The sequence below is a fragment of the Pristis pectinata genome, chromosome 17 (assembly GCF_009764475.1).
Source record: "Pristis pectinata isolate sPriPec2 chromosome 17, sPriPec2.1.pri, whole genome shotgun sequence".
NCBI classification, from domain to species: domain Eukaryota; kingdom Metazoa; phylum Chordata; class Chondrichthyes; order Rhinopristiformes; family Pristidae; genus Pristis; species Pristis pectinata.
Window position 1 is genome coordinate 36,980,796 of NC_067421.1, and position 14,326 is coordinate 36,995,121.

A 14,326-nucleotide genomic window follows, 5' to 3' on the forward strand; every position below is an offset into this window, starting at 1 on the left:
CCGAGCGAGCCAGTTGGGTCTTGGTCTGGCGTCTTACATGAGAAAACTGCACCTTTGACAGTGCAGCAGTCCCTCAGCATTGCACTGAAAGTTTGGCCTAAAGGGTTTTGCTTTGTACTCCAGTCTGTTAACATGATAATTAAAGGCAAGTTCTGAATTCCTTGGAGCTTAGACGAAGGAAACGGGGTGCAAGTCCATGGCTCATTGAAAGTGGCTACACAGGTTGGTAGGGTGGTTAAAAAGGCTTATGGAATGCTTGCTTTCATTAATTGAGGTATTGAGTATTGGAGTCAAGAAGTTACGATGCATCTCTATAGAACTCTGGTTAGGCTGCATTTAGAGTATTAGGTGCAGTTCTGGTCACCTCACTATAGGAAGGATGTCGAGGCTTTAGAGAGGGTGCAGAGGAGATTTACTAAGATGCTGCCTGGATTAGAGAGCATGTGCTATCAGGAGAGGCTGGACAAACTTGGGCTTTTTTCTCTGGAGCAGCAGAGGCTGAGGGGTGATCTGTTGGAAGTGTATTAAATTATGAAGGGGCATAGATAGGGTGGACAAGCAATATCTTTTTCCCCTTTATTGAGAGATCCAATACCAGAGGGCATGCATTTAAGGTGAAAGGAGGTAGGTTCAGAATAGACATGAGGGGTATGTTTTTTACTGAGAAAGTGGTGGATGCCTGGAATGTGTTGCCTGATAGGGTGGTGGAGGCAAATTCACTGTGGGCTTTTAAGAGGGATGGGCACATGAATGAGAGGAAAATGGAGGGATATGGACATTCTGTAGGTAGGGGGCAATAGCCATGTCGGCACAACATTGTGGGCCGAAGGGCCTGTTCTGTGCTATACTGTCCTATGTTCTAATGAGGAGTGATTTTATAGAAATGTATATAATTCCAAGAGGGCATAACAAGATAGATGTTGCAATATTTCCACTGATGGGAGAGTCTTGAATAAGGGCACATAGTTAGAAGATAAGGGAAAGTCTTTTAAATCTGAGGTGCAGAGGACTTCTTTCTCACAGGGGGTGGTGATTGTCTGGAACTCTCTTCCCCAGAGGATTATGGAGGTTAGAGTTCTGGAGGTATTTAAGAATGAAGTAGACAGATTTTTGAAAGGCAGGGAATTGAGGGCCACGTGGAATTGGTACAGAAGAGGAGTTGAGGCCTGGGGCAGATCAGCCATGATCATATTGAATGGTAGGGCAGGCTTGAGGGGCCGAGTGGCCTACTCCTGCTCTTATTGTTCATATTGGTGCATGTTTCAAGGACTGAGGGACACAGGTTCAATGTGAAGGTCAAATGATACAAGCAGTGGGGAAGGTAGGGGTGTGAAGCAAGATTGTTTTACATGGGGTGTGGTGATAAAGCTGGAATACACCAATGCAGGGGTGGTGGAACCAGAGTCCATCAGGGAATTGGAGAAGGAATAGAGTTTGCAAAGTTACAGGGAAAGTGTGGTGAATAGAAATGATCGGATTGTTCTAAAGATGGCCAGAATGGACTTGATAGGCTTAGTGGCCTCCTGATATGATTCTCTGAAGGCAGCTCCCTACTCATGACAAGAACAATCAGGGAACAGCATTAAATGCTGCTCTTGCCGGCAACACATCCCATTGTTGATGCTCTTTTCTCAACAGGGTGTCATCTGATGTAGTGGTTAAAGAAATAAACGTCCTAAAGTTTAGTACAACTTCATCCTTCTTAAGTTACTTAAAATATACAAGTGTTCAATTAACCTTTATAACTTTTTTTGTGTTTACATTCAACTCGTTCCAGCTTGCTACACATTATATTAAATTACAAAACTCACAGATAAATTTGGATAGAGTCATAGAGCACTACAGCACAGAAAGCACTTATACAGTCATACAGCACTACAGTACTTCGGCCCATCTAGTCCATGCTGACCTGATCTTCTGCTGAGTCCCATCTACCTGCACCCAGACCTTATCCCTCCAAACCCCTCCCATCCATGTACCCATCCAAATTAAATCTTACAATTGAACCCACATCTACCACTTCCACTGGCAGCTCGTTCCACACTCGCACTGCCCTCTGAGTGAAGAAGTTCCCCCTCAGATTCCCCTTAAATATTTCACCTTTCGCCCTAAAACCATGTCCACTAGTTCCAGTCTCACCCAACCCGAGGGGAAAAAGCCTGCATGCATTCACCCTATCGATACCCCTCATAAATTTGTATACCTCTATAAGATCTCCCCTCATTCTTCTGCACTCCAGGGAATAAAGTCCTAACCTATTCAACCTTTCCCTATAACTCAGATCCTCAAGTCCCAGCAACATCCTTGTAAATTTTCTCTGCACTCTTTCAAGCTTCTTGACTTCTTTCCTGTAGGTAGGTGACCAGAACTTCACACAATACTCCACATTTGGCCTCACCAACGCGCATAGGCTGGGCTTGTTTTCCTTGGAGCAAACGAGGCCAAGGGGTGATTTGATGGAAGTATAGAAGATTATGAGAGACATGGCAAGGGTAGAAGATTAAAATCTTTTTTCCAAAAACAAGAGGGCAGAGGTTTGCAGTGAGAGGATCAAGTTTTAAATAGGATTTGAGGGGAACATTTTTTTACACAGCGGCTGATATCTGGAACCCGCTGCCAGAGGAGGTGGTAGAGTCGGATACAATCACTATGTTGAAGAGGCATTTTGACAGGAACTTGAATAGGCGAGGTATGGAAGGATAGTGTCCCAACGTGGGCAAATGGGATAGTGTAGATGGGTAAAAAGTTTGCCGTGGACGTGGTGCGCTAAAGGGCCTGTCTTTGTGCTGTACAACTCTAATTAGGCCAATCAAAAAGGTGAAGACATCGTTATTTCTATGCATGGAAATGTTCTGCCAAATTGCCGGTTAGTTTTTCACTTCCTCTTATCTCAGGATGACTGCCAGGGACATTATCAATCCCAGAATGTTATCTTGTTTCAATGCCTGCCAGTGGGCCCTCATCACCCCTGACACAGTGGACCAAAGACATCTGCTTCCATGATTCCTGCACAACTGTCCCCAGATCTCTGAACTCTTGAGATCATTTGTCCAAGGATTGGGTAAACAAGAAGCATTTGCTTGATAGTTTACTAATGCGTCCTCAATTTAGTCACCTTTGTGACCACAAGAGCTAGATGTCCCTTAACACTAGGCATCTGCTGATTCAGCTGTCTGGTTCACTTAATTCTCAATGTAAACTGGTGATTAGTAATTAATAACTGGTTTATTATTGTCACTGTGAAAAGATACAGTGAAAAACAAGCCATCCATACAGATCATTTCACAACATCAGTACATTGAGATAGTACAAAAGAAAAGCAGGAACAGAATGCAGAATATAGTTACAGAGAAAGTGCAGTGCAGATAGACAATAAGGAGCAAGGGCCATTATGAGGTAGATTGTGAGGTCAAGAGTTTTATAACAGCAGGATAGAAGTTGTCCTTGAGCCTGGCAGTACCTGTTTTCAAGCTTTTGTATTTTCTGCCCAATGGGAGGGGGGGAAACATAGAACATAGAACATTACAGCACAGTACAGGCCCTTTGGCCCACAATGTTGTGCCGACATTTTATCCTGCTCTAGTATCTATCTAACTCTTCCCTCCCACATAGCCCTCCATTTCTCTATCATTTATGTGGCTATCAAAGAGTCTCTTAGATGTCTCTAATGTATCTGCCCCCACAACCTCTGCCGGCAGTGCGTTCCATGCAACCACCACTCTCTGTGTAAAAAAACTTACCCCTGACATCCTCCTTATAACTTCCTCCAATCACCTTAAAATTATGCCCCTCATGTTAGCCATTGTCACCCTAGGAAAAAGTCTCTGACTATCCACTCGATCTATGCCTCTTATCATCTTGTACACCTCTGTCAAGTCACCTCTCATCTTCTCTCCAAAGAGACAAGCCCTAGCTCACTCAACCTATTCTCATAAGACATGCTCTCCAATCCAGGCAGCATCCTGGTAAATCTCCTCTGCACCCTCTCTAAAGCTTCCACATCCTTCCTATAATGAGGCAACCAGAACTGAACACAATACTCCAAGTGTGGTCTAACCAGAGCTCTATAGAGCTGCAACATTACCTCGCAGCTCTTGAACTCAATACCCTGACTAATGAAGGCCAACACACCATACACCTTCTTAACAACCCTATCAATCTGCATGGCGACCTTGAGGGATCTAGGACGTGGACCCCAGATCCCTCTGTTCCTCCACTCTGCTAAGAAGAGAGAATGTTTGGGGTGGGTGGGGTCTTTGATTATGTTGGCTGCTTTTTTGAGGCAGTGAGAAGTGAGGGGTTTGTGATGGACTGTGCTGTGTTCACAACTCTCTGCAATTTCTATTTGGTGCTCACAATTCCATGTGGTACTCACATAAAGTTGGCTTCTTTTCCCATCCAGCCTTATGGAGTTTTAACCATTAGCCATATGGCTACAACATGAAAGAATAAAAGAAAGTGTATAATATTCACGCTGTATTTCCTTCACCTTTGATGTCTGGTTACAGATGGGAGTGCCTTGTTCCGAGGATGTTTTAAAAGACCTGACAATGTTTCCCTTGCCCTACCCACGAGCACCATCCTGCTGAACATGTCCGTGGATAAGTGTGTGGACTACTGCACTGAGAAGGTAATTTACAAACCACTAATTTAATCTGGAGTAGACATCTGCTGAAAGATTTTGCATTGGAACTCTCTGTATTGCCGTCATTGCTCTGAAACTGATAAGAAGGCATAAGGAGAGGTTGGACAAACTTGGGTTGTTTCCTCTGGGGTGTCGGAGGCTGAGGGCAGACCTGATAGAAGTTTATAGAATTACGAGAGGCCTAGATAAGAGTAGAAATGTCGAATACTAAACGACGTAGGTTCAAGATGAGAGGGGAAGGTTTAAAGGAGATGTGCGGGGCAAGTTTTTTTACTCAGAGAGTGGTGGGTGCCTGGAACAGGCTGCCAGGGGTGGTGGTAGAAGCAGATACAATAGCAACATTTAAGAGGCATTTAGACAGGTACATGAACAGGCAGGGAATGGAGGGATACCGGCCATGTCCAGGCAGTTGGGATTAGTTAGAATGGCATCATGGTCAGTGTAGACCTAGTTCCTGATCCTCCCGAGTATTCAAGAATGCCTCCACTAAGAATCTCCCATCAGTAGCATGGATACTATTGCACAGTGCACTCTCTTGGTACCAGGTCTGTGTAAATCGGTAAATTAGTTTATTATTTTCACATGTACCGAGGTACAGTGAAAAACTTTGTGTTGCATGACATCCATACAGATCATTTCATTACAACAGTGAATTGAGGTAGTACAAGGAAAAACAGAATGCAGAATATAGTGTTGCAGTTACAGAGAAAGTGCAGACAGTAATGTGCAGGGCCATAACGAGGTAGATTGTGAGGTCAAGAATCCATCTTATTGTACTAGGGGACTGCTCAGCAGTCTTGGTGGTACACGTTTTCAGGCTTTTGTTTCTTCTGCCTGATGGGAGGGGGGAGTAGGGAGAAGGTGGGTGGGGTCTTTGATTATGTTGGCAGCTTTACTGAGGCAGCGAGAGGTATAGACAGAGTCCATGGAGGGGAGGCTGGTTTCCGTCATGTGCTGAGCTGTGTCCACAACTCTCTGCAGTTTCTTGCAGTCTAAGCAGAGCAGTTCCTGTACCAAGCCGTGATGCATCTAGATAGGATGCGTTCTATGGTGCATCAATAAAAATCGATGTACGTAGAAACAGAGTGAAAAAGAGGGCAATACTACCCCACCATGTCTACAGTTGACACTGGATCTCCTATTGACTCATTGGACATCAAACTTTACATATATTGGTTTCCACGTAACACCTAATCAGTTCAATTCTTGGAAACACCATGCTGCTAGTCACCCTCTGTGATTGACATGCAATTAACACCTGTCCCCAGCAGCACATAAAACGCATGAAGAAAGACTTGTATTCCTATAGCGCCTTTCAGAACCTCAAGACGTCAAAGCACTTTAGAGCCAATTACCTATTTTTGAAGTGTAGTCAATATTGCCTTGTAGGAAACCATACCTCTGACATAACTTCACTCTGTAGTACAAGGTCTCAGGGAGTAAAGGGATAAAGTAAATTGTTTTAAAACACTTTTTTTAAACAATTTGCACCATTTACTTCAAGTAAATTGTGACATGCATTTGGTTGACTCAAGTTCAGTTATTTGTATTTCAGTCTCTTAGATTAGAGTTCATCAGAAAAATCTGACAGGCTATTTTCATGCAAGAGGAACGTTTAAAGTGTGTTTCATGTTGTACACCAGACCCAAGTGTATGTTATAGGTCACTTAAGAACTGCGCTTCACATTTTGACAGATTTTTGAAAGAATTGACTCAACTCATAGTTAACTCAATGCAGTGTTAAGTGAAATGAACCAGTCCAGGGTCATTGTTCCCGCAGTCAGACAGATAAACAGGGAGATGAAAATCAAAGAAAAATCTGCAGATGCTGCAAAACTAAAATAAAGACAGGAATTGCTGGATATACTCAGCAGGTTAGACTGCATCTGTGGGAAGAGAAACAGAGTTAACATATTGGGTCAAATACCCTTCATCAGTTCTTTGTATCCAGTGGTGAGTGACTCATCTCCTGATATATCCTGTACATCTCCAATATACAGGATATCCTGCATATTGAATTTTCCAGCTTCAGGTAACTCGATCTTTCTTTCTATCTGCATCGGAGCTGGCTGTTTCTGTCGGTCACCTGTCTGTTTTTGTTTCTGGTTTTCTCTCTCCATTAATATAGCTTGGACTGCTGGGCACATGAGATGAGAGATGAGATATCTTTATTGGTCACATGTACATCGAAATTCATCTTTTGCGTAGGGTGTTCTGGAGGCAGCCCGCAAGTGTCGCCACGCTTCCGGTGCCAACATAGCACGCCCACAACTTCCTAACCCGTACGTCTTTGGAATGTGGGAGGAAACCGGAGCACCCGGAGGAAACCCACGCAGACACGGGGAGAACGTACAAACTCCTTACAGACAGCGGCGGGAATTGAACCCTGGTCACTGGCGCTGTAAAGCGTTACGCTAACCGCTACACTACCGTGCCTGCCCACTGCCCTGCTATTGGCAGCACTTAATACAGACAAAGAAGCATAATTCTAAATGCTACGTTAATTGAAATAGTCTCACCCTATCAGAGATATTCCCCTTTTTTTACCCATCTCTCCCCCACCTTCTCTGCCAGCTAACTTGTTTTCTCATTTTCCCTGTTCTAATGACGGGTCTCTGACCCAAAAATACATCAGCTCCACATCGTCCAACCTGAACATTCAATCCGTCCACCACAGCCATAAGATAATTTTTATTAGTCACATGTACATCAAAACACACAGTGCGCAGAGTGTTCTGGGGGCAGCCCGCAAGAGGAAACACACGCAGGCACGGGGAGAATGTACAAACTCCTTACAGACAGCGGCTGGAATTGAACCCGGGTCGCTGGCGCTGTAAAGCGTTACGCTAACCGCTACACTACCAGACCTTGATCATTCTCAGTCAAAGCATAATGAAGGAGTGCTGTACTGTTGAAAGTATCAAGTTTCTTTAGGGGAAATTATTTTCTCATTCCCATTTGCTCATACTTGGCCCATAACATTCTAACCTTCTGACCTGGGACAGAAGGTAATGTTTTCCATCACATTTCCTTCATAGACCCTCTTTAAATCATTGCAATACATTGTGATATCTCATGATGTTACTTTCACATTCGCCAAAGTATCAGTACTGAATGTACTTTATTACTTTCCCAAGGCTACAATGCACTTACATTGCAATCAGAAAATAAGGGGAATTTAAATTCGCGGCTCTTTGTTGTCCTTGCTTAGACTGCCATTTACTGGAATACGACAGTGTGCAGTCCACTGACCCAAATGGGCAATGTCCTTCAGAAACCACCTGATTTATTCTGACTTCTCCCCCGTCTTTCTGTGGCTTTTTAAACTGCTCTTAAGAGTCGTAGAGTTATACAGCACGGAAACAGGCCCTTCAGCCCAAATGGTCCATGCCGATCAAGATTCCCGTGCAAACTAGATCCATTTGTCCACATTGGGCCCATAACCTTCCAAACCTTTCCTATCCATGTACCTGTCCAAGTGTCTTTTCAATGTTCTTATTATACCTGACTCAACCACTTCCTCTGGCAGCTCATTCCACATACATACAGCCCTCTGTGTAAAAAGGTTGCCCCTCAAGTTCCTATTAAATCTGGGCAGGCACGATAGTGTAGCGGTTAGCCTAACGCTTTGCAGTGCCAGCGACCCGGGTTCAATTCCGGCCACTGTCTGTAAGGAGTTTGTACGTTCTCCCTGTGTCTGCGTGGGTTTCCTCCGAGTGCTCCGGTTTCCTCCCACGTTCCAAAGACGTACAGGTTAGGAAGTTGTGGGCATGCTATGTTGGCGCTGGAAGTGTGGCAACACTTGCGGGCTGCCCCCAGAACACTCTACACAAAAGATGCATTTCACTCTGTGTTTCGATGTACATGTGACTAATAAAGATATCTTATAAAATCGTTCCCTCTCACCTTAAACCCATGTTCTCTAGTTCTTGATTCCCTAATCCTGGGAGAAAGACTGAGTGCATCCCCCCTATCTAAACCCCTCATGATTTCATACACCTCTATAAGATCACCTCTCAGTCTCCTACGCTCCAAGGAAAAATGTCCAAGCCTGTCCAACCTCTCCCTATAACTAAGTCCCTCCAGTCCTGGCAACATCCTTGTTGATCTTTTCTGCCCTCCCTCCAGTTTAATAACATTTTTCCTATAGCAGAGTGACCAAAACTGAACACAATACTCCCAAGTGTGGCCTCAGAAGTGTCTTGAACAACCATACCATAACCTCTCAAACTCTGTACCCTGACTGATTGCCAAAAGCCGTCTTCCACACCCCGTGTACCTGTGACTCCACTTTCAAGGCATCATGCATCTGAACTCCAAGGTTGCTTTGTTCTACAATGCTACCCAGGGCCCTACCGTTCACTGTGAATGTTCTACCTTGATTTGACTTTCCAAAATGCAACACCTCGCACTTATCTGAATTAAATCCAGGTCAGTAACAACTGAGGACACAGATTTAAAGTAACAAGCAAAAGGGCCACACAAGAGATTCTGCAGATGCTGGAATCTGGAGCAACACACACAAAATGCTGATGTCCTGATGAAGGGTCTCGACCCGAAATGTCGACTGTTTATTTCCCTCCATAGATGCTGCCTGGTCCTGCTGAGTTCCTCCAGCATTTTGAGCAAAAGGACCACCAGTGACTCAAAGAAAGAATTCTTACGGCAGCAAGTTATGATTTGCAATATGCTGCCTGAAAGGGCAATCCAAGTGGAACCTTTAGGAAGGAGTTGGACAAGTACTTGAGGGGGAAGAACTTACAGGGCCTTGGGAATCGAGCTGGAGTGTGACCACCTGGAGAACTATTCCAAAGAGCTAGTAAAGGCATGATGGGCCAAATGGTCTCTTTCTGTGCTCTATAATGTTCTGATACTCTGCATGCAGCTCTCCCTGGATCTCTTAAGAACATTATGCTTGATGGTTCAAGTTCTCTGGCCCAGGTACCACACAAGTACTTTGATAACCTACTGATTTTTAAGCAATTACCTTACATTCCTATAATATCTAGACCTCTGTGACACATCACGAATGGTTTTGTGAAGGGAAGATCCTGCCTGACCAACCTATTGGAGTTTGTTGAAGAAATCACAGGTAGGGTGGATAAGGGAGAGGCGGTAGATGTTGTGTATTTAGACTTTCAAAAGGCCCTTGATAAGGTGCCTCACAAGAGACTGATTAATAAGATGAGAATGGAATTACGGGTAGGATAACAGAATGGGTGGAGCATTGGCTGGTTGGCAGGAAGCAAAGAGTGGAAATAAAAGGATCTCGTTCTGGTTGGTGACCGGTTACTAGTGGTGTGCCACAGGGGTCGGTGTTGGGACCGCTCCTTTTTACCTTGTACATTAACGATTTGGATAATGGAATAAATGGTTTCGTGGCTAAGTTTGCAGATGACACCAAGATCGGGGGAGGAGTAGGGAGTATTGAAGAGATAGGAAGGTTGCAGATGGACCTAGACAGTTTAGGACAATGGGCAAGGAAATGGCAGATGAGATTCAATGTTGAGAAATGTGCAGTTGTACACTTTGGAAGCAGAAATAAGCGGGCAGATTATTATCTAGGAGGAGAGAAAATTCAAAGCACGGAAGTACAAAGGGACTTGGGGGTACTCATGCAGGATACCTTAAAGGTTAACCACCAGGTCGGATCGGTGGTAAAGAAAGTGAATGCTATGTTGGCATTCATTTCGAGAGGTATAGTGTATAAAAGTAAGGAAGTGTTGATGAGGCTCTACGGGGCACTAGTGAGGCCTCATTTGGAATATTGTGCGCAGTTTTGGGCCCCACATCTTAGGAAGGATGTGCTGACGTTGGAGAGGGTTCAGAGGAGATTTACGAGGATGATTCCAGGAATGAAAGGGCTTACGTATGAGGAGCGTTTGTCGGCTCTTGGACTGTACTCACTGGAGTACGGAAGAATGAGAGGGGACCTCATAGCGACATTTAAAATATTGATAGGAAAGGACAGAGTAGATGTGGCTAGGCTGTTTCCCTTGGTGGGTGAGTCTGGGACCAGAGGGCACAATCTTAGAATTAGAGGGTACAGTATCAAAACAGAGATGAGGAAAAATTTCTTTAGCCAGAGGGTGGTGAATTTGTGGAACTCCTTGCCACATACAGCAGTGGAGGCCAGATCAGTGGGGGCGTTCAAGGAGGAGATAGATAGATATCTAAATAAGATATCAAGGGATATGGGGATAAGGCCGGAAATTGGGATTAGAATAGGTTTTTTTCCCCATCCCCCATTTCTCATTTCTATTTTCCCTTTCCTTGGAGCAGACTCGATGGGCCGAATGGCCTGCTTCTGCTCCCTCCCTTGTCTTGTGATCCCCTTGTCTTGTGAATACTCTGATTACCTAACCAAGTCCATCTTTCATAGAACATACATAGAACACTACAGCACAGTACAGGCCCTTCAGCCCACAATGTTGTGCTGACATTTTATCCTGCTCTAAGATCTATCTAACCCTTCCCTCCCACATAGCCCCCTATTTTTCTATCATTTATGTGTCTATCTAAGAGTCTCTTAAATGTCCCTAATGTATCTGCCCCCACAATCTCTTTGATGGTCTCAGCCTCAACAGCTCCCACTTCACTGCATATCTCCTTCTTTTATTTCCCCCACTTTTCACTGGAACATGTCTGTCTCTTTCACAGATTAACACAGCAGAACAACAGTAATGTTTTACTTCCGCCACCTGGAACATGTTTATACTGCATCCTGTCAGCCTGTCCAAGATTCCATGTAGTGGGGATTTGGAGGAGGGGGATGGCCAGTGGATAGTGAGGGAGGAGGTTACAGGGAAATAAGTTGGGGAATGGGACTGATGGGAATGTTCTGAGAGCCAGCATGGTTTGATGGACAAAATGGCCTCCTTCTATATTGTAAGAAACTGTGAAGAAAACTAATATAACAATATGCGTCGGCCACCATTTATTGCCACTGAACGGAGGAGCTGACCACATTGGAGTCATGCATGGTGTAGCACATGGTGCAGCTAGTGGAGCTACAGCCTCACAGTTCCAGAAACCCGGGTTCAATCCTGACCTCCGGCACTATCCATGTGGAGTTTACGTGTTCTCTCTGTGACCGTGTGGCTTTCCTTGGCATCCTCTGGTTTTCTCCCAGATCCCAAATACGTGCAGGTTGGTAATTCAATTTGCCATTGTAACTCGCCCCTCATGTGTAGGCGAGTGGTAGAATATGGGGGGGGTTGATAGGGATGTGGGGAAAATAAGTTAGAAAGTTAGAAAGTTGAGTTTATTGTCATATGCACAAGTACATGTGTGCACGGGTGCAATGAAAAACTTACTTGCAACAGCATCACAGGCACAGAGCATTAGATACACAACACTCACAAGAAAAACATAAATTAACAACATAAATTATACAAGAAAGAACACAACTAGAACAAAAAAAAGTCCATTGTAGTGCAAAGTGGTCATGGTGTTGCTATACTGAGGTAGTGAATAGGGTTGTGCTGGTTGATTCAAGAAATGAATGGTTGAAAGGAAGTAGCTGTTATTGAACCTGGTGGTGTGGGACTTCAGGCTTCTGTACCTCCTGCCCAATGGTAGCTGCGAGAAGATGGCATGGCCTGGATGGTGGGGATCTTTGTGATAGATGTTGCTGTCCTGAGGCAACGCCTCATGTAGATACTGCTGATGGTGGGGAGGGATGTGCCCACGATACATTGGGCTGAGTCCAAATTGGAATAACATTAGGATAGTGTGGGGCTGTCAGGAATGGGTCAAAGTCAAAGTCAAGTTTATTGTCATATGCAATGGAAAACTTGCAGCAGCATCACAGGCACATAGCAAGAAAAACTTAAATTAAATGTAAATTATACACAATTTTTACAAGAAAGAACACAATTAGAACAAAAAAAAATGTCCATTTCAGTGTAAAGTGATCAAAGTGGTCATAGTGTTGCTACACTGCAGTGATTAGGGTTGTGCCGGTTGGTTGAAGGGAAGTAGCTGTTCCTGAACCTGGTGGTGTGGGACTTCAGGCTTCTGTACCTCCTGCCCAATGGGAGCTGTGAGAAGATGGCATGGCCTGGATGGTGGGGATCTTTGATGATAGATGTTGCTTTCTTGAGGCAGTGCAGACTTGTTGGATCAAAGTTCCTGTTTCCGTGCCGTACGATTCAGTTCACTGATATAATGCCAGACTACATAAGGATCACCCCCTACCCTCAAACACATAAGGGAATCAAATGGGTTTTTACAACAATCTGGAAGTTTCATCGACAATAGACTTACCTTTTTTTTAAGAAAAGGTACAATTTTATTTAATTGCTTGAGTTAAAATTCTTCTACTGCCCTAACAGGATTTGAACCTAACAATGTAAGTCTCTTGATACTTCTCCACTATCTTACCTGTTATATTGCTCTGTCCTTAATTGGAGATGTGCTCAGCCAAGTGAAGCAATCCCATTGAGAGATGATTCATCCCACTCTCCAAGTCAGTAATCGGATACAGGCAACACAACTAATGCCCCGATTGTATTAGTGCTTCATAAATCTGAAATCAATTTGCCATGTTTCATTTGTCCATACAGCCTTTGGAGTCTATTGATTTTCACATTGTTTTATGAAATATTACATTTAGATACTTATGGTTTTGTATGGGAAACACCTTCCTGTCAAAATAAATTGAACCTGTCTTCTTGAAAGAGAAATAAGTAAGTCCATTTCGGCAAGGCTTTGTGTGATCCCAGAATGTCCCAAAGCCAATCAAGTGCCCTTGAAGTGCAGCCACTGTTGTAGTTCTTTCTTGTTTAATTTTGTGTAATTTATGTTATAATCATACAGTACAGAAACAAGTCCTTCAGCCCACTGAGTCTATTCCCATCATCAAGAACCCATTTATACACTAATTGGTATTGGTATTGGTTTATTATTGTCACTTGTACCGAGGTACAGTGAAAAACTTGTCTTGCATACTGATCGTACAGGTCAATTCATTGCACAGTGCAGTTACATTGGGTTAGTACAGAGTGCATTGAGGTAGTACAGGTAATAACAATAACAGTACAGAGTAAAGTGTCACAACTACAGAGAAAGTGCAGTGTAGGTAGACGGTAAGGTGCAAGGTCACAAGGTTGATCGTGAGGTCAGAGTCCATCTCATTGTAAAAGGGAACTGTTCAATAGTCTTATCACAGTGGGATAGAAGCTGTCCTTGAGCCTGGTGGTACGTGCCCTCAGGCTCCTGTATCTTCTACCTGATGGAAGAGGAGAGAAGAGAGAATGACCTGGGTGAGTGGGGTCTTTGAATATGCTGGCTGCTTTGCCAAGGCAGCGAGAGTCCTGCCCTAACTCATTTTATTCTCCCCACATTCTCATCAATTGCCCCCAGACTCAACCACTCACCTGCACACTGGGAGCAATTAATAGTGGCCAGTCAACATCCGCCACCCCACGCGGCATTGGTATGTGACAGGAAACTGGAGCACCTGGAAGAAACCCATGTGGTCACAGGGAGAACGTCCAAACTCCACATGGATGGCACCAAGGGTCAGGATTGAACCTGGGCTGCTGGAGCTGTGAGGCAGTAACTCTACTTGTTGCACCACTATGCCGCCCACAGTTGTTGCGTAAGAACCGTGGGTGTACAGCAAGCTCCCACAAACAACAATGTGTGAAAATGCCAAGTAGTTTGGCATTTGGGTTT

The 14,326-nt window shown here is 44.2% G+C and overlaps 1 protein-coding gene across 1 annotated transcript in view; it reads left to right on the plus strand.

Annotated features, from left to right (window-relative positions):
• The window catches only part of wscd2 (WSC domain containing 2), a 232,417-nt gene that overhangs the window by 130,463 nt on the left and 87,628 nt on the right, over positions 1-14,326 (plus strand). The window contains exon 4 of the mRNA XM_052032007.1: positions 4,509-4,630. Coding sequence (XP_051887967.1) covers positions 4,509-4,630 — 122 coding nt within the window. The remainder of the gene's footprint in view (positions 1-4,508; positions 4,631-14,326) is intronic.